The sequence below is a fragment of the Spermophilus citellus genome (assembly GCF_964194105.1).
Source record: "Spermophilus citellus genome assembly, chromosome: 17".
NCBI lineage: Eukaryota > Metazoa > Chordata > Mammalia > Rodentia > Sciuridae > Spermophilus > Spermophilus citellus.
Window position 1 is genome coordinate 42,654,698 of NC_138199.1, and position 22,472 is coordinate 42,677,169.

Sequence of the window (22,472 nt, forward strand, 5' to 3'; positions counted from 1 at the left end):
GTGGATCTTCCCGTCTGGGGATCTTGGGAACCCCAGACCAGTGGTGGAGAACTTGTGTTATTGTACAGGCACAGCTAATAAGAACAGGTATCATTCTTTTACCTAACTACGTAGAAGGTGGGCACTGTCATTACCCCCATTTTACAGAGAGGGAAACTAAGCCTCAGAGAGACTTAATAAACTTCCCCAAGACTCAAGGTTGGGATTCAAATTGTTCTATTTGATTTTATTTTGGGGCAGGGCTTCACTCAGTTGCCCAAGATGGCCTTGAATTTGTAATCTACCTGTCTCAGCCTCCCCAGTAGCTGGGTGGGATTGCAGACCTGTGCCACTGTGCCCTGATCATTTCTTTCTGACTTCAAAGCTACTTACTCTTTACTGCTATGTGCCGTTGCCTCCCTAATGAGAATTCTCTGACTGTAGCTTAGAGAACTGATGGAGTGGTAGGAAGTTATAGGGTGGGGAATAGCTGGTGTTTTGAGTTAGGGATAAGAGCAGAGATGGGGTCTATCACAAGTGATACCCAGAAACTGCAGGCTGTGCTGGGGTGGGAGGTGAGGAGTCAGTGGATGGATCTGGGTGGGTCTGTCCCTTTACCCCATAAGAGAGCAGAGTCCAGGGGAGCCACCGAAACAGGGTGGAAAGGCTGCCTGAAAGAACTGCAATTCAAGCTATGACCTGAGGCCACTCACTTTGGCCCTAGCCTGATGAAAAGGAAAACAGCTCAGGCTTGGAGGCAGGGAAGAGGGGTGTAGGGAACTCCTGGAAGTGTCACATGGCTGGATGAGCCTGCAGAGGCCAGCCAGCAGATCTCAGGGGCCTCCTGGCCTTCTAAGGAGCTTTCGTCTTACCTGCAGCCGTGGGGAGCCCCTGATAGGGTCTCAGCTGAAGAGTGGTGTGTGGTCCCGTTTTGTGTTTTAGGAATCTCCTCCTGGCTCTGAGGGAGATCAGACTTTCAGAGGCAAATGGTCTGGCTCCCTTCTGCCACCTTGTCACTGGGTACCTAAGAGCCTGTGGATGGGGTGGAGTTTGGGAGCTTGAATATTGCTTTGCTGGACCCAGAGAGGCAGGGCCATCCAGGGGAGCAAGCCTGGAATGCCCAGAGCCCTGCTCCCTGGTTTTGCCTGGACGACCTCTCTGCCCTGGCATAGGCACTATGCACCTCAGTGTACAGCTTCATCCAAAACCCTGCCAGGATGACGCGTCTTGGCAATCCTTCTCAGCCAGGTTTGACTTTTTGTGAGTTAACCTGGAATGTGTATGTGGGGGGGTGTCTAGTTTTGGGGACTAGAGGTTCAGCACCAGGAGATCTTCTCCAGCCTCAGTCTCCTTCCCCTCCCCCTCACCTGTCCTTCCTTCCATCTGTCTGCAAGTCTCTGGAGCCCAGGGGACCCCACCACACAGGCTGCTGCCTGTTGTTTTTCCACTGAAATTACAGCCTTGGAAGTTATTCATTTGCCTCTCAGCTCATTTCTGACATTCCTTTCTGACCACAGTGGCGTTGCCTGGGCTGCCCATGCCCCCACCTCTCCAACCCAGCAGTTATGGGCTGATCTCATCTCTGCTAGGGCCAGGGCCAGGAGGGGGCTGGTCTGTCCTTCCTCCAGGACCCCAACAAGGAAAACAATGCAGGGGTCCTCCACCTTGACCACGCCCCCCCACCCCATTTGGGTATCTTAGTAACAAAGGGCTGGGGAAGGGGGGTCCAGATAGAACTCTGGGCTTTCCCCCTGCAGCTTTCCTGGATGACTTGGAGGTGTGGTTGAGTTAGGGGTGGGCACCTGTGTCCCAGATGAAGATCCTGAGACCCAAGGAAGGGAAATGACCCTAGAGAGGATTTCTGTCCGCTGTGGCTGGAGGTGGCCTTCCAGGCCCTGAGAGATGGGGCATCCTCTCCCTGCCTTTCAGGACTGGGGAAGGAAATGGAGCTTCTGCCCCGGGGGCAGACGGTGGTGGAGTGATGTGGAAGGAATCCTGGCCTAGCAAGGGGAGTCCCGGTTATGATGCGGGTTCCTCCCTGAGGCTTCCCCTCACCACCGGTGCAGCGAGAGGGTGGACGGCGCTCAGGGTTCCCTTGGCTCCCGGCTGAGCGCACCGAGCTCCACCGAGCACTTAGCAGCTGGTTATCTGTCTGCTGCCGCCCCCACCCTCCCCTGCCCCCGTCGGCCACCCGCCCAAAATAGAAAAGGAAAGGAAGTTATTTCCACAGTCAGCTGCAGCCCGGAAAAGCTCCCCTCCAGTGAGGGGGCGGGCGGGATTCCTGGAGCTGGAGGCCAAATCAAAGCCAGGCCCCAGCCCCAGCGAGGGAGCGAGCCCTTCGCAGTGTGTCATTTCCCTGATTCAGCACAACACGTGTCCTGCGGTTGCCACGCTGCAGGCTGCCGAAGAGCTGTGGGGAGCTCCTGGCCCGGCTCCAGGCTGCCCTCAGGCATGGGCGTCAGAGCAGGAGGCTGGGGGTCAGGGAGGCCGCTGGCCTCGTCTCTCTTCCTCTCATGCCCCCTGCCTCTCCGCTGGCCTCTGCCCTGGCACAGACCTCCCGCCACACACCTTGCTTAGGAATAGTGGCCCCTGAGCGTCCCTGGGAACAAGAATCTTCCACTGGCATCTCCAACTTCTCAGAAAGTTGTTCAAGACCCAGCTCATGAGTTTTGACTACCCTGCTGGCTTGTGGCTGAGCCAGAATGGGAGCTCAGATCTGCTTCCCCCCGCCCCTGGGGGTTCTGGAGTCTCCCCTCCCCAACAAACCAAGGAGCAGGCAAGCCGGGCTGACGGTGGCTTTTGCATCTATTCATTTGGACCATACCTGTTACCCAGAGCTGGGCACTGTCTTAGATGCTAGGGATATAAGCACAGAAGGGTAGAACTCCTGCCTCTCTAGGAACCATTCACAGAAGCACACTTAATGCACACAATATCTGCATTAGGACTGTGAAGTCACTGAGTGATTGGAGAGCAATGACTGCCAGCCACAGCCTGGGAGTCAGTTGAGGCTACTGATGAAAGAAAGAGTACCAGCTTTGTTCGGAGGCAGTGGAAGGTGCTGGAATCTCTGATTAGGATCCCACCTGCTTGAGGATCTGTTATGGTGGGCTAGGGCCCCTGTCGCTAGGCCTCACTGCTCCCTCACCTCCCATTCTCCAGGATTGACGTACTGTGCTCTGGACCCTCCGCAAGCCAGAGGCGCTATCGGAACTGGAACCCGCCACTGCTGGGCAACCTCCCTGAGGACTTTCTCCGCATCTTGCCCCAGCAGCTGGATAGCATACAGGTAATGATCTGTCCCCACCCTCCATGCCCCCGGCCTGTCCATTGTCTCTCTTTGCCCACACAATTTGTGCCGGCCAGTTTTGCTTCCTAGTTTTTAAGCCCAGGCTGAGATATTTCTGTTGCCCTGGGTTTGTAGGAAAAGAACTCTGGACCAAAAGCCTCACTTCCTGTCTGGGCCAGGAGGTTTCCTGTTTGACCCAGGGAGGGAGAGAGCTTGTGAGGCTTTCTGGCTACAGCCATTGGCAGTCAATGGCAGAGGGCCAAGGTATCTCCCTCCCCTTTCTTGGGAAAGGCCCAGGGGCAGCTTCTCCCCAGGTGTTGGCATGTCTCAAGGTGCCCCTGTGGTGGGTGGGTCTCACCTTGAGGCGGACGGTGCAGAAGAGGTTTGAGTTGGAGAGTTCCTGTGTGGGCTGTTGAACAGCAGATCCTTTTCAGGACTACTCAGGTTGTGGATGAAGGAACGAGGTGGTCCAAGGTCAGGAGGAAAAGTCATTTTTTTTTTTTTTAAAGAGAGAGTGAGAGAGGAGAGAGAGAGAGAGAGAGAGAGAGAGAGAGAGAGAGAGAATTTTTTTAGTATTTATTTTTTAGTTCTCGGGGGACACAACATCTTTGTTGGTATGTGGTGCTGAGGATCGAACCCGGGTCGCACGCACGCCAGGCGAGCGCGCTACCGCTTGAGCCACATCCCCAGCCCCGGAAAAATCATTTTTAAACCATTCTTCTTCCATAGCAGAAAGGGCTCTGACCTGTTCCTGTGGATTTTGACTGACCATTAGGTCCTGTTGGGAGGTGTGGGGCTGGAGGATCCTGGGAAAGGACATGTGTCAGTGGGCATTCAGCATGTTCGCCCTCTCCTCAGGGTAACTCCGGGGGCTCCAAGCCTGTGAGTGGAGAGGGAGGCCCTCCCTCCGTGGCCGGGCCTGGGGCCCAGGACAGCCGCTGGAAGCAGTACCTGGAAGACGAGAGGATTGCGCTCTTCCTGCAGAATGAGGAGTTCATGAAGGAGCTGCAGCGCAACCGTGACTTCCTCCTCGCCCTGGAGAGAGGTGGGCACTGCTGAGGCACCGAAGGCTTTAGCCTTGGGGCTCAGGAAGGGCTTGGATGGAGACCAAGGTGCCAGGTGCTTTCTGTGCTGATGAGGCACGGCCTTCATCATGTTATCGTGGGGGAGGCCGGAATTCTGCCTACAGAGGCCTGGGGAACCTTGGGATTCAGAGGAGAGGGGTGTGCCCACGTAGGCCTCTCCCTCCCCTTGCACATCTGCTCTGTATTCAGCAGCGGGGACGAGAGCACTGCCTTTCTCACCGAGCCCCAGCCACAGGGCAGACATGAGGGGTCTGGAGCCCCAGGAACAGAGTGACTGGTTCCATGGGTGCCAGAGTAGGAGGCTCTCTGAACGAAGGACATTAGTTAGCACATTAGGGTGTTTGGTGGGTGGGGTGCCCTGCTCCCCAGCCTGGCTGCCTTATCCTTTCAGGATAGCATGGTGTTTAGGGTGACATATAAAGAAAGGGCTGTGGAAGTAGTCTTGTGAGGGTCACAGTGTGGGAGTGTATGTTTGTGTGTGTGACTGACCCATGTCGGTGAAGGAGGAGCAAGTTGTGCCGTCAGAACACCGGTTCTGAAGGCTGGCCCTGGCTCCTCAGCCAAGCTGGTGGAGGCCTCAGGGCCTTTTCTTTCATATTAGGGGCATTGGACTCTACCATCTCAAGGACCTTTGAATTCTGACATTGTAACATTCCAAATGGTTGTCGACCACAGTTTCTATTATTGCTGGTTCTTTTTTTTTTTTCCTTTTTGTGGTACTGATCCCAGGGATGCTTTACCACTGAGCTACCCCCTCAGTCCTTTAATTTTATTTTGAGACAGGGTTTCACTAAGTTACTGGCAACTTGTAATTCTCCTGCCTCAGCCTCCCAATTAGCTGGGATGATAGGTATGTGCCACCACACCTGGCTTATCACTGGTTCTTTTTTTTTTTTAAATATATTTTTAGGTGTTGATGGAGCTTTATTTTATTCATTTATTTATATGTGGTGCTGAGAATCAAACCCAGTGCCTCACACATACCAGGCAAGGGCTCTACCACTGAGCTACAACCCCAACCCACTGTCTCTGGTTCTTTAAGAGTGGGAACATGTTGTGTGATTGCATATTTTGTGTTCTTGTGTGCACTTGTGTGTGATTTGGGGGGTTCAGCCTCTGTCGCCTCATCATGCCTTGGAGAGCCCAGGAGCTAACTGCCCTGACAGGAACGTGGTACTTTTCCAGATCGATTGAAATATGAGTCCCAGAAATCCAAATCCAGCAGTGTGGCTGTCGGAAACGACTTTGGCTTTCCCTCTTCAGTCCCAGGTAACCTTGCCTTCCTGAGACGGAAGCCTGGAGGGGGTGTGTGTGGGGGGAGGACTTACACCCCAACTTTGCCTTGAATATTTGGAGTTTCGGGGAGGATGAGGAAATAGACCCAGGAAGGGACCTGAGGCCCTTCAGCAGGCTGGAGGGGATGACTCTGGCTGCACCTCCACATGGGCCATGGAGTGAGATGTCCCCTTCACTGAACAGCCCTGGGTCTTTACTAACCCAGGGGCTGTGGGATTGACATGGGTTGTCTGAACTCCCAATTAATTCTTGGAGCGTGTCTTCCAGAGGACATGCTACTCCACATAATGTCCCTTGGTAGCAAGTGGGTGTGGGAAAGATCCAAACTTATTCTTTTTAAAAAAATATTTATTTTTTAGTTGTAGTTGGACACAATACCTTTATTTAATTTATTTTTTAATGTGGTGCTGAGGATCGAACCCAGGTCCTCGCATGTGCTAGGCAAGCTCTCTATCGCTAAGCCACAACCCCAGGCTGCCCCACTCCATTTAGCCTTATTCTAAGGCTTGGTATCTGCCCTGGAGGAGCTTATGGTCTTGTAAGGAGGTATGTCCGAGAGATAGGTGGAGCAAACCAGCAAGGCTAGGACATGTTATTGATTACAGCAAATGCATGCCAAGAAGGAGGGCAAGGTTAACCTGGGAAGGGTTCATTCATTCATTTATTAAGTATTTGGGAAATATATGCCCTTGGTGTTGAAGGAAGAAAATTTTGAGTTTGGAGTATAAGGTGGTTGAGAAGTAGGAATTGCCTCAAAGAGGGCCAGGCCCTACTGCTCAGGAGGCCTGATGCTGAGGGGGACGAGGGCCTGGGCAGCAGTGCTGCCGGGATCCACAGACTAGAGGGTTGAGCCGGAGCTAGGAAGGTGGGGCTGAGGCCCAGTGCCCTGCCTTCTCACCCAACAGCTAGATGCCGTGCCTGTGAACACAGTGGCCCCTAGTCAGTCACTACCTCCGCTCCACACACATCCACAAACTGCCTGCCTCACAGAAAGCCTCAGCAGCTTTTGCCTGAACAGACCTTCCATGGCACAGTAGAGTGGGGCGTGCAGGAATGAGGTGGGGGTGGGGCTCAGCTGATCCCAGCTTGGAGAGAGAAAATCCCACGGAACTGATTCATAAGCAACAGTTTAGGAGCTTAGGCCCCACCAGATGCGCATCTGGGAGTTTTCACGGAGCCTCTTGTCCTTGATCCCGAATTAACTAGAGAAACCAGAGCTGCTGAGATGGATCAGAATGATTCAAAGGGGACTTAGCAGGCAAGGTGACTTGGGATTAGCCAGGTTGCAGGATGGAGAACAGTGGCTTAGAAGGACTGTGGGAGACCCAAGTGGTACCTGAGTGAGTGGGCATCTCTGAGGGGTAGCTGAGTTCCCAACTTGGCCAAACCCTATTCACATTCCTGCTAAGTGTCTGGGAGAGAGTCCTGGAGAGGCTGACTCTGGAAGGACAAAAGGAATCTCCCCAGGCACTCTGGGCTGTGCTCTTCCTCCTTTGACTCATACCCAAGTCAGAATTCAGGCAGTCCCCCAGTTAGCTGCTGAATGTGTGCAGTGGCAGCCCAGTTTGCAATGCTGGGTGACGCCCATAGTGTAAACATCCCCCACTGCTCATTTCAAACTTCCAACATGACTTCACAGTATGTAATTTGTCAGAGAAGTGGATAGTCAGGACCCTGTTTCATCTGGCTCTCCATACATACAGCAGACCATGAGTACCCCCATTTTCACAGAGGAGAAAAACACGGCTTACAAGGAGAAAGGAGAACCCCCCAAATCCTCCTTGCTTTAAACTCCCTCCTGGTAAGGAAGAAACCTGAATCATTGCTAAAATGGAAGGATAGGGCTGCGATAGCCCTGACCCACAGCTGCAGGGCCTTGGTAGCAGCTTGCTCTCCCTCTCCAGTGGGACCTGAGAAACCCAAGGGGGCCCATCCCTCAGCATGTCTCCTCCTTCCAGGAACCAGTGATGCCAACCCTGCTGTGTCTGAAGATGCCTTATTCAGGGACAAGTTGAAGCACATGGGAAAATGTGAGTCTAGCCCACGTCCCCTCCCATCTCCAGCTCTTTGGAGGCAGGCCCTGTGGCCTAATGGGAGGGAAGGAGCCCCCACCAGAATTTTTAGTGCTGCTGACTCTTGGTGAACTGAAGTGACATTTTAATCGCAGCCTGGCTCTCTCAGCCTTCCTACCTCACTTCCCTCTACAGCTGAGTCTAGAGACAAATTAAGTTTAAATCCTCTTGAGCCAGCTGTCTGCAGAAAAATAATGTGCTGCGCATCCCCTCACCCAGTGTCACTGTTCACATTCTCTGTGGCTTGCGGCCACTTGGTTGGGTCTGATGGGGGTGCAGGGCACGGGAGGCCCTTCCTAAGCCCACTTTCTGTGGCAGTGGGAGGCCTTCAGACCTTGTTCCGCAAAGTCCTGCCAATCTTGAATGTCCCCATGTCCCTCACCTCCCCACCATACAGACCCACATCCAGTGTGAATGAAGATTCTTTCAGACTCTGTTTCAAGGAAAATCTCGGATTAGTCATGGAAATTCCAGGACCGACTCTGGTGATGGCTAGGGGAGGGTGGAAAGGCAGGCGCAGGGGCCGCGGGCAGAAAAGAAAGCCAAGATGCGTGGCTGTCTGTCAAAGCCAGGGCAAGAATACCCGGATCTTGGACTGCTGGCTGGCCCGGGCCTGTTTCTTGGTGGCCTGTGCTGCCCCTGCAGGCAGACCTGGGATGGCAGCCTTGCTCCTGAGGTGGCATTCCTGTCTGGGATTCTTGTCACCTCCCTCTCTCCAGCTTCCACCCGGGGGGGGGGGGGGGGGGGGGGGGGGGGGGGGCTGGTGTTGCCTGGCCTCCCCCAGGCCTGGGGGGAGACCATATGGTGGTCTGGATGCCAAGAGAAAAAAACAGCTCACAGGTCTCTCTGCCTCAGCCACCCGGAGGAAGCTGTTTGAACTGGCCCGGGCCTTCTCCGAGAAGACCAAAATGAGGAAGTCCAAGAGGAAGCACTTGCCGAAGCATCCATCGTATCCTTCCAGCCTGGCTCTGGGTGGTGTGGTGGATGCCAAAGGCCCTGATTGAGACCCCAGCTGGACTCCCCCAGGCTCTGCCCTCCCCAGGAGTGGGCCCTGGCTTTGTAGCCTCCCTTTAGCTCTGCGAGCCAGGCCGCCAGCTGGCTGCCCATCACTTGGAACACCAGGGGCCAGACGTGGGGAGTGGGGGAGTGGCTTTGGGCTTCCCTCTGTGGAAAGTTCTCCTTGGGAGAAAAATTGAATCACTGAGTTCATTTGAAATGAGCAAACCTTTTCCTAATTTCTCTAGTTGAACTGGTCCACAGTCCTCCTGTGTCCTCATCTTAGTTGCCTTCTCACTTTTGGTTCCTTGAGTAGAAATTAAGTAATTCAAGCCAGGCATGATGGCGCATACCTGCAATCCCAATGAATTGGGAAGCTGAGTCAGGAGGATCACAAGTTCAAGCTCAGTCTGGGCAACTTAACATAGACCTTGTCTAAAAGGAGCAGGGAGGTAGCATAGTGGTAAAGTGTCCCTAGGTTCAATCCCTAGTACTAGGGGAAAAGAAAAATTTTTTTCCACATTTTTACCTAAACTCCCATCCTTTCTTGTGAAACAGGGCCCAGGATATTAAAAGCTAAACAGCAAAAGGGGAGCAGAGAAAGTTGCTCTCCTGTTCCCAGAGATGGGAACAAAATGAGAGGGTTGGGGCCTGGTTGCTCAGCTGACGCCCAAGAAAGGAACTAGCAGTATTGGGGTGTTGTGGGGTAGAAGAGATAGGTATAAGCCTCTGGGGTTTGGGGATGGGATGGGGTGTGGCAGTACTTGTCATCTCTGGGACTGTGTTCCTGAACAGCTGGACAGGCTGGGGGCTGCTGCATCAACAGCTAATCTTCTGGAAGACGTGGAGGGCCATGCTTGTGGTGAGGCAGGGAGGGGACCCTTAAGCTCTGTCTTGCCTGTGCTGGGTGACCCTACAAGAGGAGCCTGGGTGTTCCATGTCAGGGAGGGGGTACCCAACCAGGGGACAGACACATCAAAAGTTGGTGGGCAGGTGATCCAAAGAAGGGTGGTGCACAATGCCTGCCCCTTGTTACAGTCCCTGAAAGGGGATTCAGCCCCTCTACCTATAGCACAAAGCACCAGGCACTGGAATATTCTGGGCAGTATTTCCAGAGTGTGAGGGAACAGACAGGACTGCCCACATGAAGAACTGAGCACTAGGCAGCTTTAGTCTGAGGGCCCACAGACTTTTCAGCTTTCACTAAGTCCCTTCCAAATGCCACAGGGGCCAGAGGACCCTGACTCAGACCCTACCAGGCTGCACATAGCTGAACCCCATGCCATTGGGCCTTAGAAAGAAGGACTAGAGGACCTTGGAGGTCATCTAGATAGTCCAACTTCCCCATCCCATTTTATGGATAAGGAAAGTGAGGCCCAAAGAAGAGGAAAGAACTTGTCCAAGGTCTGAGCTCAGTGATGAGTCAGACCAACCCCCGGGTGTCCTGTTGCCTCTTTCATCAGACCCAAGCACTGACCACCCGGGAATTAGCACGGGTCCCATCAGACAGGGGGCAGAATGAGTCAGGGTCGCTCTCTTGTGCATCCTGGGGACATCCTGAGTGAGGCCTGCAGGGTGGACGATGAGGCAGTCCCTCTGCATTTTAGATGAAGACTTCCGGGGAAAGCGGCAGGAGGTGCCCAAGGTGGAAGAAGCCGTGAGAGAAGGACAGTAAGAGGTAAGTCCTGGAGCCACAGCCGCCTGGGATTGCCCAAGGGCAGAACCCACCACACCCCACACCCCCTGTCTTCCCAGGGGTCCAGAGGTGCTGGGTTCAAGTAGCTGGGTAGTGCAGATCCTGGGTCTCTTCCCTCGTGTGGTGGCAGGGGATATGGGCTTCTGCATACAAACCCGTCTTTTGCATTTCTTTTATTTAGCTCTTTGTTCATTTGACAAAAGGTAATCATACCTGCCTTTGACAGATGCTAGGAAAACAAAATCAGCTTTTGACCTCGAATAGTTTCTAGCCCAGTTGAGAAGATAGACCAGGACACACGTGGCACACTGAGAAGACAGTTGAAGAAAATCTAGGTGCCACCCCCCTCTGCCCTAACTATGTCCAGTCCCCTGCTTGGGTTGGATGATCTGGGGTATGTGGTGGCTGCCGCCACTGATCCCAGACTGTTTTTCCTGTCTCCCTGTGCGCCTCTCTGGGAATGAACAGAGAATGCAGACCCCTCCTGCAGGACTTGAGCACATCTGCCCCTCTTTCAGCCCCTCGCCCTGCATCCATTTACTTCTGCCCCCTACACCCTTTCCCCATCCTGTCCTGCATTCTTCTGGTGTGCACACATCTACACTGTGTGCCCACATCTACACTATGTGCCCACAGTCCTTCCTGAAACCTTCCCTGGGCTCTGGTAACCCTGGGGAGCCCTGGCTCTCATTCCTCCCTGCCAGGCTTCTGTTGCTCCTCCCACTCCCTAAATACCCACTTGTTGCTCTGTCCTTGACCCTCTTCAGCCTTCTCCCTCCCCACTCTCTGGCAGCACCACCGTCCTCTTTTACAGCATCAGCAATACTTGTGTGCAGTTGGCTTCAAAATCGGAATCTCCAGCACAGTTACTCCTCCAGATCTGCTCTGTATCCTCAGCTGCACCCTTGATTATCTTTCCAGCCCTGGATGTCAACTCTCTGAAAGCCAGAGTCTCTCCTCCTGACTTGGCCATCCCATTTCTCTTCCCCGTTCCTCCCATCACTGCTCTGCTAGACACATCATCTACTTAGCAGCCCTGGTCTCTTTGCTGCTCCACCTCTCTTCATCCCATCACCAAAAATCCCTTTGGTTCCATTTCTCCCTTGCCTTTGAGTGGATCTTCTGGGCACAGTCGGATGACCTCCTCAGCCCAATGTCTGGGGCCCACCAAATTCTGACCCCAGTTTACATTTCTGCCCCTCCAGGACCCTATGGTCTAGCTCACCCGAGCTACCAGTGTATCACAAAATGAGTCAGACAGTTTCCTACCTCTGAGCCTTTCCCATACAGCTCTGTCCTCCCTGTCCCATATTTCCACCCAATCACTAGCTACAGTTGTGCAATTTCTAGGAATTTGGGTGCGGGAATGACCCCAGGCAGAGTTCCAGGTCGATCCAGAGGCCCTGGAGAAAGAAAGGAGCTGCTGTGTTTGGTTGTTTCTACCCCAGACTCACTCCTCAGGAACTAGAGACCAAGAAAGACCAGGGGGCGTCTTTGAAAGAGACTCTATCCATCCTTTTTCCCTGCCAGATGCCAGCAGCTCCTCCTTGCCAGAGATGCTCTGACCCGGTGGGGACAGCGAGAGCAACACCGGCACCCAGCTGAAGGGCCCAGCTGCAGCCGGACAGATGGTGCTTGCATACTGAGGCCCAGTGGTTCTCCGGCCACAGTCCAGCCCAGCCACTGCCACTTTTCATGGGACTTAGAACTTCGGAGTTGCCATCTGTTATTGGAGGAGGGACCTGGGGCCCCTTAAGCCAGCAGCTGGTCACAGACCCTTTTGTGGCCAGGCTTTTCTCTGGGCAATGGGGAATGCAGGAACCAACCTTTCCTTAAAAAAAAAATCGCAGCAGGTGGCCTAGGTTGGAGTTTGGGAAAGGGCAGGATAATCCTACCAGAGGCTCTCTGGCCTGCAGGTAGAGCTTCTGCCTCTCTCTCTTCCCCATTTCTCCTGCCAGGCCATGGGCTGCTGGTTTACCTCCATCCCCTGCTCCCTTTGGGCACTCATGCCCTTTCTTCCCAAGGTCTCCTGCATCCCATCCTTTTCCTGATCCTCTACACAACTGTTGTACAGAGTTTGGTGTAGGAGAGCCCTGGACAGTCACTCAGGCACCGTCTGAGGAGTGCTGGGTCACCACAAGGAGGAATCTGTCACCTGCCCAGGCCTGGCTCATCAAGCTGCTTCTGTTGAGGGCTGGCAGGGTCCCCACCTCCACCCCCACCTCCCCACCCCGCAGCCTTGTCTTCACCCAGCAGGGATGGGGAGGGTGGTTCCCCCCGGAGCTGGAGGACTCTTGGTGGGCAGAGTCTTTAGTTTGGCAGAAGATAAAAGCCAGTCTGGAGTCACACACCACAGTGGTGGCTCCCTGGGACCCTGCCTTCCCAGCTGGACTCTTACGGTGGGTGGCAGTGGTGAGAGGGGGTGGTCAGGAGTGAACCCCCTTTGACAATGTGCAGGGATGAAGTTGGCAAAGAGGCTGCCAGCCTGGGTGGGAGCTTATAGGACTGAAGGGCTCACGGGGTGCCCTTTGCTAAAGTCCAGAAGGTGATCTAAGAAGGAAACTCCGATTCTACGAATGCTTAACCGGCACCAACCACTGCCAAGGGGAAAGAGGCCGTGAGTCTCTTCGGCCCCTCCCTGGACATGGGAACGCGCTGACCTTTCCGGAGAGCTGGGAAGCCTGGGCAGGCATGAGACTCTTAGAACTTCAGAGTTGCCATCTGTTATTGGAGGAGGGACGCGGGTTTGGAAGTTTGGGAATGAGCTTCGATCTTTGGCTGGGCCCTGGTGGCATCCAGGGGCCGAGAGACAGTGTGTGCATGGCGAGGGCCTGATAGCTCCTCGTCCTGCCTGCCCCCTACGCGACTCCTGGCGCGGAGCTTCCCTAGCTCCCGAGAACAGCCAGCACCGCGCGCGGAGGGTGACCAAGTTTGGAAGCAGCGCACGGTGCCAGGGGCCCTGGCCTGGGGCCGCCCGCCCTCTATTGGGGAGGAAGAGCAACCCTCCGCAGTCCGCCTGCTGTCAGCGGGATGCCCAGATGGGTCTGACCCTGAGCGACCGAGGAAGAGGTCTGGGTTGTGACCCTGACCCCTCCCCACGCGGGGGCCAAGTGCACGCAAGGAAGCCGCAACTCCGTGTGTGTGTGTGTGTGTGTGTGTGTGTGTGTGTGTGTGTGTGTGTTGCGTGTGTGTGTGTGTGTGTGTGTGTGTGTGTTGCTTTGTTGGGTTTTTTTTCTCCTCCTATGTGTGGGTTTTTTTTCTTGGAGCGGTTTCATAGGAATTCCTGTAATAAAGACTTGGTGTTCTCTTGGTGCTCTGATGTGGCCAGCTGCGTGGGCTGGACCCTCCCCCGCCCTTACCCGCTCTTCTCCCTTGGGGACAGGGGTTGGCCTCTGGAGATCTGTGTCGCTTCTGCAGCCCACCTGCTTCACCTGCCCCCATTAACCCCATTATCTAGGGCCCAAAGGGCTCCAGCACTTTCCCCACAGTGCTTAGGAGGTGACACCTGCTGCCCGCTCTATCCAGCGTTGTAGCCTTCGGGTTTCCCCTGGGAAAGCAAACCGCTTGCTGATAAGTGGCAGAAACACCATGGGGAAAGCTAGTCTGTTGGGAAAGCTCCCGGAGGGTCACCTTCCTAAATAGAAAGTTTGTGGATTAACAGAGACGCAGACTGGAGCGCAATCTCAGACTTAAAAAGGAATGCAGGGGCCTTCCAGTTTATGCATCTCCAGCTTACCCCAGCTCCCCAGCTCAGCTGGAATACCTCCCACACAGGGACAGGAAACCTGGTTGCCAAAAGAGGAAGCTGATGCCATTTTCAGACAGGGCAGTTCTCAAGGTTAAAAATGCCTCCTTGTGTTGAGCCAAAGGCCTCTTTGTAACTTCCACGCACACATCTTGTTCCCAAGTTCTGGGTCACCTGGGCCAATGTGGTTCCTCTTTCTCATGATGCCATGTTCCAGGACAAACAACTGTTCCTCCTGCCCTTCCTACAAAGAAGTTCCCCATGAGCATCTGTCTGCACCCCCATCAGACCCACTATGCAAGGTGGGCTTGAATAATGGCATACCTGGGACAACTGGTGGTGCTGCCTGTGTTGTGTCGTAAGCAAAACAAGATTCTCTGACAATCTAATTTTGCACATTGTTTGCTGATTGCCATGGACTAGTGTAATACCCGGAGCATATCCCAGAACCACCTGGAATCTTGTTAGAAATGCCAAATCTCAGTCTAATTCCAGACCTACTGAGTCAGAAATACCAGGGGCCTGGAGCCCAGCCATGATCCTTATGAACACCAAAGCAGATTAGGCTGCAGTACTAGGCCAGTCCTAGTACTGGCCACATATAATGCTTTTTAAAAAATTCCAATGCTCAGTACCCCAGAGCAGTTAAATCAATGACTTGGGATTATTTTAAATTCATTTTTTTTTAAAATAAATTCCCCCAGGAAATTCAAATCTGAGGACTGAAAGACCAGCCCTTCTGTTAGGTGTTTATATTAGCCCAATTGAGCTTGCCCCAAACAGCTACAGATGTTGAAATAACATTTTAGAAAGCTTAAGTAACTCCTTTACGATTACAGAGCTAGTACTGCATTAGGCCAGAAAAGGAGACCAAGGGCTTGCTTGATTGATCCCAAAGCTGATAGGGAGTGTGTGTGTTTTGTGGTATTAGGGATTGAACCCAGTAGTGCTCTACCACTGACCTATGCCTCTAACCCTTTTTATTTTTTTTTAATTTAAGTTTTTTTTTTTTTTGCCAGAGCTTGTGTAGCACCTTCTATTCCTCTGTTGCTCAAAGTGTAGCATCATCTGGGAGTGTGTTAATCACTGGTTGTGGTGGTGCATGTCTATAATCCTAGCTACTCAAAAGGCTGAGACAGAAGGGTCACAAATTCAACTGCAGCTTCAGCTAATTTAGTGAGACCTTGTTTCAAAATGGGGGTGGGGAGATAAAAGAAAGAAAGAAAAAAGAGCTGAGTGTGTAGTGAGTGGTAGAGCACCCCTGGGTTCAATCTCTACCTCAAAAAAACAAAACAAAAAACCACTTATTATCAGGCCTTCTCCACATCTGCTGAACCTGCAACTTGGGTGCAGTGTAACGAGTCCTCCCGATGATTCTGATACATGAACAATTCTGAGAACTACAGTTCCACAACTTGGCTACTCATATTTGGTTTGTGGTCCAGCAGCAGCAGTATTACCTGGAAGCTTGTGAGAGACAGAATCTCTGACTCTGTCCCAGACCTATTGAACCAGAATGTGCATTTGAACAACTCTTCAGATGACCTCTATGCACAGTACAATCATTTGGATGCACTGGTTGCATCCCCAGAGTTCTTGATCCAATTGATTTGGGATTTAGCCTGAGAATCCAGTTGTAAAATCTCAGGTGATTGAAAAGTTTGAGGACCATATGCCATTTTGCCTGTTACCGTAGATGAGACTGAAGGTAATGGTAACCACACAGATGGAGAGAAGGAAAAAGAGATTACTAGGTTCAAAGGTGTGGAATAGGATGCAGGAGTAGACAGTCTAGGCCAGATGACTGCCTATCACCTGCCTTTGCACCCTACATGCATCTGCAATTACTGGGCTCCTGGTAGCCACAAGGTGTTTACCTTCTGCAAAAATTCTGAGCCAAGTTCTCTGCAGGCTGGTCCTTTATAGGTTTTGGTGTCCCCAGGATTCAGCCCCAAGGAGATCATGGGTCTGGAAAACACTACGCCCAGAAGAACTGGCCTGGCTATTACAATGCTGGGGTCTTAATCCTCCCTTGTTTCTCTAGAAGCACCTTATTTGGGAGTACGGGATAGGATTAGAGAAAAAACAGGAGAATTTGGTGTGAAGAAAAAGGAGGCAGGCAAGGTATGGGATGATGAAGATAATAATTTAGCGAGAGTTTGTGGCATGCCAATCATCCTTTGGGGGTTTCACATGCATTATTATTTTTTTTTTACATAATATCCACAACAATTATATTAAATCAGTATTACCTTTCATACACCTAAGTCAGGCAACTGAGGCTCAGAGATGTTTAAGTCCTGTTCAAGTTCAACATCTATCTTCAGTAAGTTCTAGTACCTGGATTTGAACCCAGGCAGTTGAGTTCCAAAATTGATGTTCAAATACTATGCTGTATGTTGCGGGTAAGTGGGGAGCAGGTGATAAGACCCAGAAGCCCGGCATGGATTCAATTTGTGGAGCAGAAAAAGGATCCATCTGCTCAAAAACAGCTCCACAGTGATCTGTGATCCAACAGTGTGCCTGGAACTCCCCCATTAGCATTCTTTATCTGGTTTGAAAAACAATCTCTTAGCATTTCCACTAAATGGAAAATATGCTATTGAGAGAGAAGCACATGAACTCCTTATGCCCATTATCACAGCATAGATTAATTTGTTGGATTAACAGGCTGGGCCAGCTGGGGGACGATGGAAATTTCTGGAGACTGTGGGGATTAAAAGCGGCTGTGTAAATCTACTGCCACCTGGAGGTCACTTTGCAGAAATGGCAGTCACTAGCCAATGAAAGAAAACCATTTTTCCAGAAGGAAGATGTGAGCACCCCTTTAGCCTTAGGCCAAACAGAATGGAATTTGTTCACATGGTCATGTTTTGTAAAATTTGCAAAACAAAGATTTGTTTAAACTTAAGAGGTTAAATAAGACTAATATTATTTAGGCCCCACAAAACCAGTGTCTACCCTGGCAGGAAGGCTGAAGCCTGGAGTTGGCTATCATTTTTAGGTAGTAAAGCATTGCTATTCTTTTTTAAAAATACTTTTTATTTACCTTATTGTTTTCCTTAATGGCTCTGGGGACCAAACTCAGGTCCTCGGGCATACCAGGTAAGTGCTATACCATTGAGCTACACCTCAACTCTTAAGAGTCACTGTCATGTCAAGAGGATTATTCCAGGGAATCTGGAGTGAGTAGTTGTGAAGCTCACTATAGACTCGGTGTAAGCAGCCTACCTAGTGTGGTCCAGTTGCACAACTTTCAATGCTAAAATGAAAAAAAGTCTCTTAAAACTTTCAATGCAAACTTAGGTGAGTTGGTATCCTTACTGCAGACTAGCAGCACTGGTGTCAACCTGGATGCTTGTTAGAAATGAGTTCCAGGCCTCACTCCATACCTACTGAATCAGACTCTGTGTTTCTCAAGATATCAAGAGGGCTCACATGCACCCTAAAGATCTAACTTCTGCAGGAAAAAAAAAGGGTCCGCAGCATCCCCAAATTATCTGTCTTAGAGGGTTTCATCCTTAGTGGGATGCAAAAGACCACAGAGTGATTCTAATTGACTTTTAATTCTAACAGTAAAAGGTCAGATGGTTGCTCCATGCCCAGCTGGCTCCTTGGATACAGAAAGGAGCCAAGGTGATACAGACCTTACAGGGCACGTGTTGACTTAAAGTGTTGAGCTCTCAACTGAATTCTCCTTGGAGGCAAGCCCCTGTTTGGTGAAGAAAAGAGTGAGCATCCATGTGAAAATACCTTGCAAACTGTTAGATGGGATTTAACTGTAGGACACTATTGCTCATAGTCAGAATTGTTATCATCCCTTGTATTTATTGAGCTGTTATTAGACACCAGGCACTGTTCTAAGCACTTTGCAGGTGTTAACCCACTGTCTTCTTGTAATAAGGCTTTCTTTTCTCTGAGGCTCAGAGATGTGAGTGCTATGATTATCTCCATTTTACAGACGACAAGGCCGAGGCCTAGAGGATTGTCAAAAAGATCCATCAGTGAGGCACAGAGGACAGGGAGAAGTGAAGAAGACCCAGACCTTGATATCCAGTGCAAGGTGGGGTGGGTGACTATTTCCACCCAACCACAGCTTTCTCTCTGGCAGTGCATCTGGGGAAGCCCTTAAAGGAAAACTGGACCTAAGAGGGTGAGCCAGCTGTGGGCAGGCACCAAGTCAGAGTTGGGATCATTGCATCCTCATTGGTCCTAACTTGGCTTGATGCATCCCTGCTGTTCAATGGGCAACTCTAAGAGCCAGCTCCAGGCCAACCAGCAGGCTGGGTTAAGGCAGGCAGAGATAAAGGCCCTAGTTTGCATTTTCAAAGAGACTCAGTTAGACAGACTCAGACAAGAAACAGAGTTGTGGGGGAATGAAGCCTAGGGAAGGAGGTAGCAGGTCAGGGCACTCATGCAGCTTGGCTGAATATGTAGAGGGCTGTAGAAGTGAGTGTCCCACAGGGAGTGCTCATCCAGGAGAGGGAGCAGAGCTCAACAGCTTGGAGAAAAGAGAAGGCACTTCTGGACTGGGGCTGTAGCTCAGTGGCAGAGCACTTGCCTAGCACATGTGAGACACTGGGTTCCATCCTCAGCACCACATAAAAAAATAAATAAAGAATAAAGGCATGCTGTCCATCTATATCTATATCTATATCTATATCTATATCTATATCTATATCTATATCTAAAGAAAAGGCACTTCTACCTCTTTCACCCTCTTTGTCCCGGGACTCAGCAGACCTGTAATCAGACCCATAATTTTACACTATGTATTACGTATATACTATTGCTTCCTCCCTTTTAAAGCAATGAGTTAATTGCTCCCGGATCCTAGCTCTCTACGATAGGTGAGTACCAGTATCCAAGATTTCCTCAATATGCTGGAATTTTGACTTCTCAAAGGTTTTCCACTATTGGGGATGCTTTTCTTTTTGTTTGATAAATTAGCATGCACTACTTAAATAGGGCGCTATTTACAAAGATGTGGGAAGCCAGAAGGGAGAGATGGCTGAGACCCCATGGCTAATGATGGAGGGCACAGTGCATGAGCTGCACCTGATGTGAGAGAGCTCTGCATAAAGAACTGCCCACAGGGGCTGAGACTTTATGTTCCTGGACAGTGCAGGGAGGGAGCCAGGGGAATATAGGCTGACTGCATCCTCCTCCTACCTTTCCAGCCCTCTGCCAGCTCCTCCCACTGGCAGTACCAACTGGAGTCCATCTGGAAGCAGGGAGCAAACAGTTGGATCAGCACTTTTTCTTTTTTTGCAGCACTGAGGATTGAACCCAGGGCCTCATGTGCGCTAGGAAAGCACTGTATCTGAGCTACATCCCCAGTCCAACAGCAAGGGGTTAGAGGATGCTATCATAGAAGTCAGCCTCCTCTGGCATAGAGCAAGGTGAAGAATGGCAGAGGGTGGGTGTGGATTTGAGGACAAATGTGGGCTGCTCAGCACAAACACTTGCCAATCAATGTTAGGGGTTAACCTCCCATTCATATTTTGAAGGGCTAACCCCCAATACCTCAAAATGTGATTGTATATGGAAATATGGTCTTTGAAAAGATAATTAAGTTGAAGTAGGATCATACCAGTGGAACTTAATACAACATGACTGGTTCCCCATAGGATATATTTTTGCTCACAGAAGACAGACCATGAACAGACACAGGGAGATCTACAAGGCAAGGAGCAAGGCTTCAGAAGAAACCAGTCTTCCTGACACCTTGATCTTGGATTTCTAGCCTCTGGAATTGTGAAAAATGCATTAGTGCTGTTTTAGCCACCTGCTCTGTGATACTTTGTTATGGCAGCCCTGGAAAACCTAACACAATCAACAAGTGATTCAGTGCATCACTTATCAATTATGTCTCTGCCTCTTCAACTCTCCTATTGGACAGCTGATATCTCTAGGACTCAGCACAGAGTCATTTAAATGCTTGTGAGAAGAATGGAACATTTCTCAAAAAAAAAAAATAAAATAAAATAAAACAATCAGGTAATCTATGGAATATCATCAGCCTATTGCTCACACCAGCACTCATTATGTGCCCCAGCTTTTTTCAGCCTTGAGAGACTATGGTCCCTACTCAAGAAGACAGAAAGATTCAAATGCCTATTTTTTTTTTCTGTCCCCAGCTGCCCAACAACTTCCCACTGCATTATGTGTGAACATTTCTTGGGTACACCTTCAAGAGTATTGCATAAGTTGCATAAGTGTCCATACAGTTTATGAACCAAATCAGAGGGATTCCAGTCAGTCATGCTCCCACAGGCCCCTGGTCTCCCCATTCTGCCTACCAATATTCTGCTCTCTGAGTTGCAGAAGCATTAAATATGAAGCTGGAAAGGGTAACCTCAAAGACTCAAAAGAGGAAGGGATCACCCCAGGATAATTCAGAGAGAAAATTCCTGCTTTGTAATTTCTCTCCCATTGAGGGTTTGGGTATTTGGCTCCCCTTCCCAAATTTGGAATAAATAAACCCTTCTAATTCTTTAGCAGCAAAGACTCTCTCTGCTAGCCTCCAGGGTCAAGCTCTGGTGGGAGAAGGGAAGTGTGTTTGTACTAGTGGCTGGCAGATAGCTCTGGCTTAGACAGAATTAGAAAGTTATGAGGCCCAGGAAAACTATATTTAGCTAGGGGCATGTTTGCTGTCCCCAGAGCAACATATCCTAGACCTCCTTAGGATTAGGAGACTGGAGCCTCCACAATTGGCCCAGAGGCCAGAGCTTTGCTTTTTCTGCAGGTCCCGAGGCAGCAGTGAAGTCCACTTCTCAGTTGGGACCTAGCCCTTAGTCACTGTACCCCCTGACTCTGGGGCCAGTTTTGCTCAACCCCCCTCAGTTCTCCAGTGTCTAGAATTAAGATAGTTTAAGTAGCATCGTGGGGTCCTGGAAAGGGCCCAGGCCCTGGATCCTGCTTCTATCAGTTGCTTATCATACAGATTACTTAACCTTCCGCAGCCTTGCTTCTCATCTATAATGAGGATGACAATAGTTACCTTGCGAGTAGGACTGTGGATTCAGTGAGATAACACAACCAAGTAGTAACTGCTCATCAAAAAGTCTCTGCCTTCCCCTCAGGGGCCTCCCTTAGAGTGGGAGGACTTTGGGATGACTTATTGGTCTTTCTTGCTGACAAAGATAATGGGAGAGAGAGAGAGAGAGAGAGTTGTGTGATTCAAGACATTCATTGGATTAAAAAGTTCACACATAAATTCAAACTCTTTACAAGTCAAACTCTAAGACATTCCTAAAGGAAAAAGTCTCTATCCCCCTCTTCCAATTTTGTTCCAAGACACCCAATGTTCACAGCCTGGTTGTGTCCTCTCAGAGTTTCTCTCCTCATATAAACACAAGCACACAGATGGATGTTTTCTTTTTCCTCTACCAGGTTGTAATCCCACTAAACCCCACGTGTTTCTGCAACTTCCTTTTTTATTTAATCATAAGCCACAAGAATTAATATAAATACATATGGATCTAGCTTTTTTATTTCAATAGCTGCATAAGTATCCATACAATTTATGAACCAAAGTTTTCCATCTACTTTCCATTTTTTTTTTGCCACTACAAAAATACCGTAATGATGATTTTTGTACAAACATGCAGATTAAGTATGCTTTAATTTCTAGGGAGTACTGAAGTCTGATAACTGAGCTACACACCCGACCACATATTTGTTAACAGTTTAACACGGAGAAGTTAGTTCCCCCGGATTTTCGAGTTTCCTTCCCAGAATGTGTTATGCTTGACACTTTCACTTTTCAGGTTCCGACAGATTCCAAGCCGGTGACGCCTCCAGCGGAGGACACAACCTGTGCAAGCAGCATCCCGGTTACTGCGGACGCGGGCAGCACTGCAGGGAGGAAGGCTTAGGTGGCGTGCGCTGAATGAGGACTGGTGTCTAAGTAACCTGGGAAAGTGACTGCCCGTCCCAGACTGGGTTTCTTTCTGCGTAGCCTGTCCCTCTGACCTAGAGTGGGCTCAGTCCGCCCTAGAGCTAGTGATTTCGTCTCTTTATTATTCCATTGGGGGGCTTCTCATTCCTACTCTCCCCCACCATATTCCCTCTGCGCCCGAACTTCTGGTGGAAACCTGGCTCCGAAGGCCAGAAAAGGTAAAGCAAACACCATACTTAATCCCTCCCTGGATCGCTCATTTATTACTTCTACTCGTCTTTGGTTCGCTCCCTCTCTTTTTGGCTCCGCTATCGAGTGCTCCTGTCTGAACCTGGTGAGAGCCCCGAGCGCGCAGCTTCGGACCGTCTTTTGCTTCCGCCTGGCTCCGCCCCGCGGTTGGGGCCGTGGCGA

The 22,472-nt window shown here is 50.7% G+C and overlaps 1 protein-coding gene and 1 long non-coding RNA gene across 3 annotated transcripts in view; one reads left to right on the forward strand and one right to left on the reverse strand.

Annotated features, from left to right (window-relative positions):
- Positions 1-13,726, forward strand: part of CUEDC1 (CUE domain containing 1) — an 85,948-nt gene extending 72,222 nt beyond the window's left edge. For both annotated transcript variants that reach the window (XM_081272627.1, XM_081272628.1), the window contains exons 4-11: positions 3,142-3,268; positions 4,127-4,313; positions 5,539-5,622; positions 7,608-7,679; positions 8,577-8,670; positions 9,521-9,579; positions 10,325-10,395; positions 11,944-13,726. In XM_081272627.1, coding sequence (XP_081128753.1) covers positions 3,142-3,268; positions 4,127-4,313; positions 5,539-5,622; positions 7,608-7,679; positions 8,577-8,670; positions 9,521-9,579; positions 10,325-10,392 — 691 coding nt within the window. In that variant the 3' untranslated portion in view covers positions 10,393-10,395; positions 11,944-13,726. The remainder of the gene's footprint in view (positions 1-3,141; positions 3,269-4,126; positions 4,314-5,538; positions 5,623-7,607; positions 7,680-8,576; positions 8,671-9,520; positions 9,580-10,324; positions 10,396-11,943) is intronic.
- On the reverse strand, positions 12,199-22,434 carry LOC308636844. Its single transcript, XR_014019508.1, has 3 exons — positions 22,329-22,434; positions 21,162-21,294; positions 12,199-17,870 (listed from the first exon to the last, which is right to left on the reverse strand). It is a non-coding gene; the product is annotated as an uncharacterized lncRNA (long non-coding RNA).
- Positions 22,435-22,472: the final 38 nt, after the last annotated feature.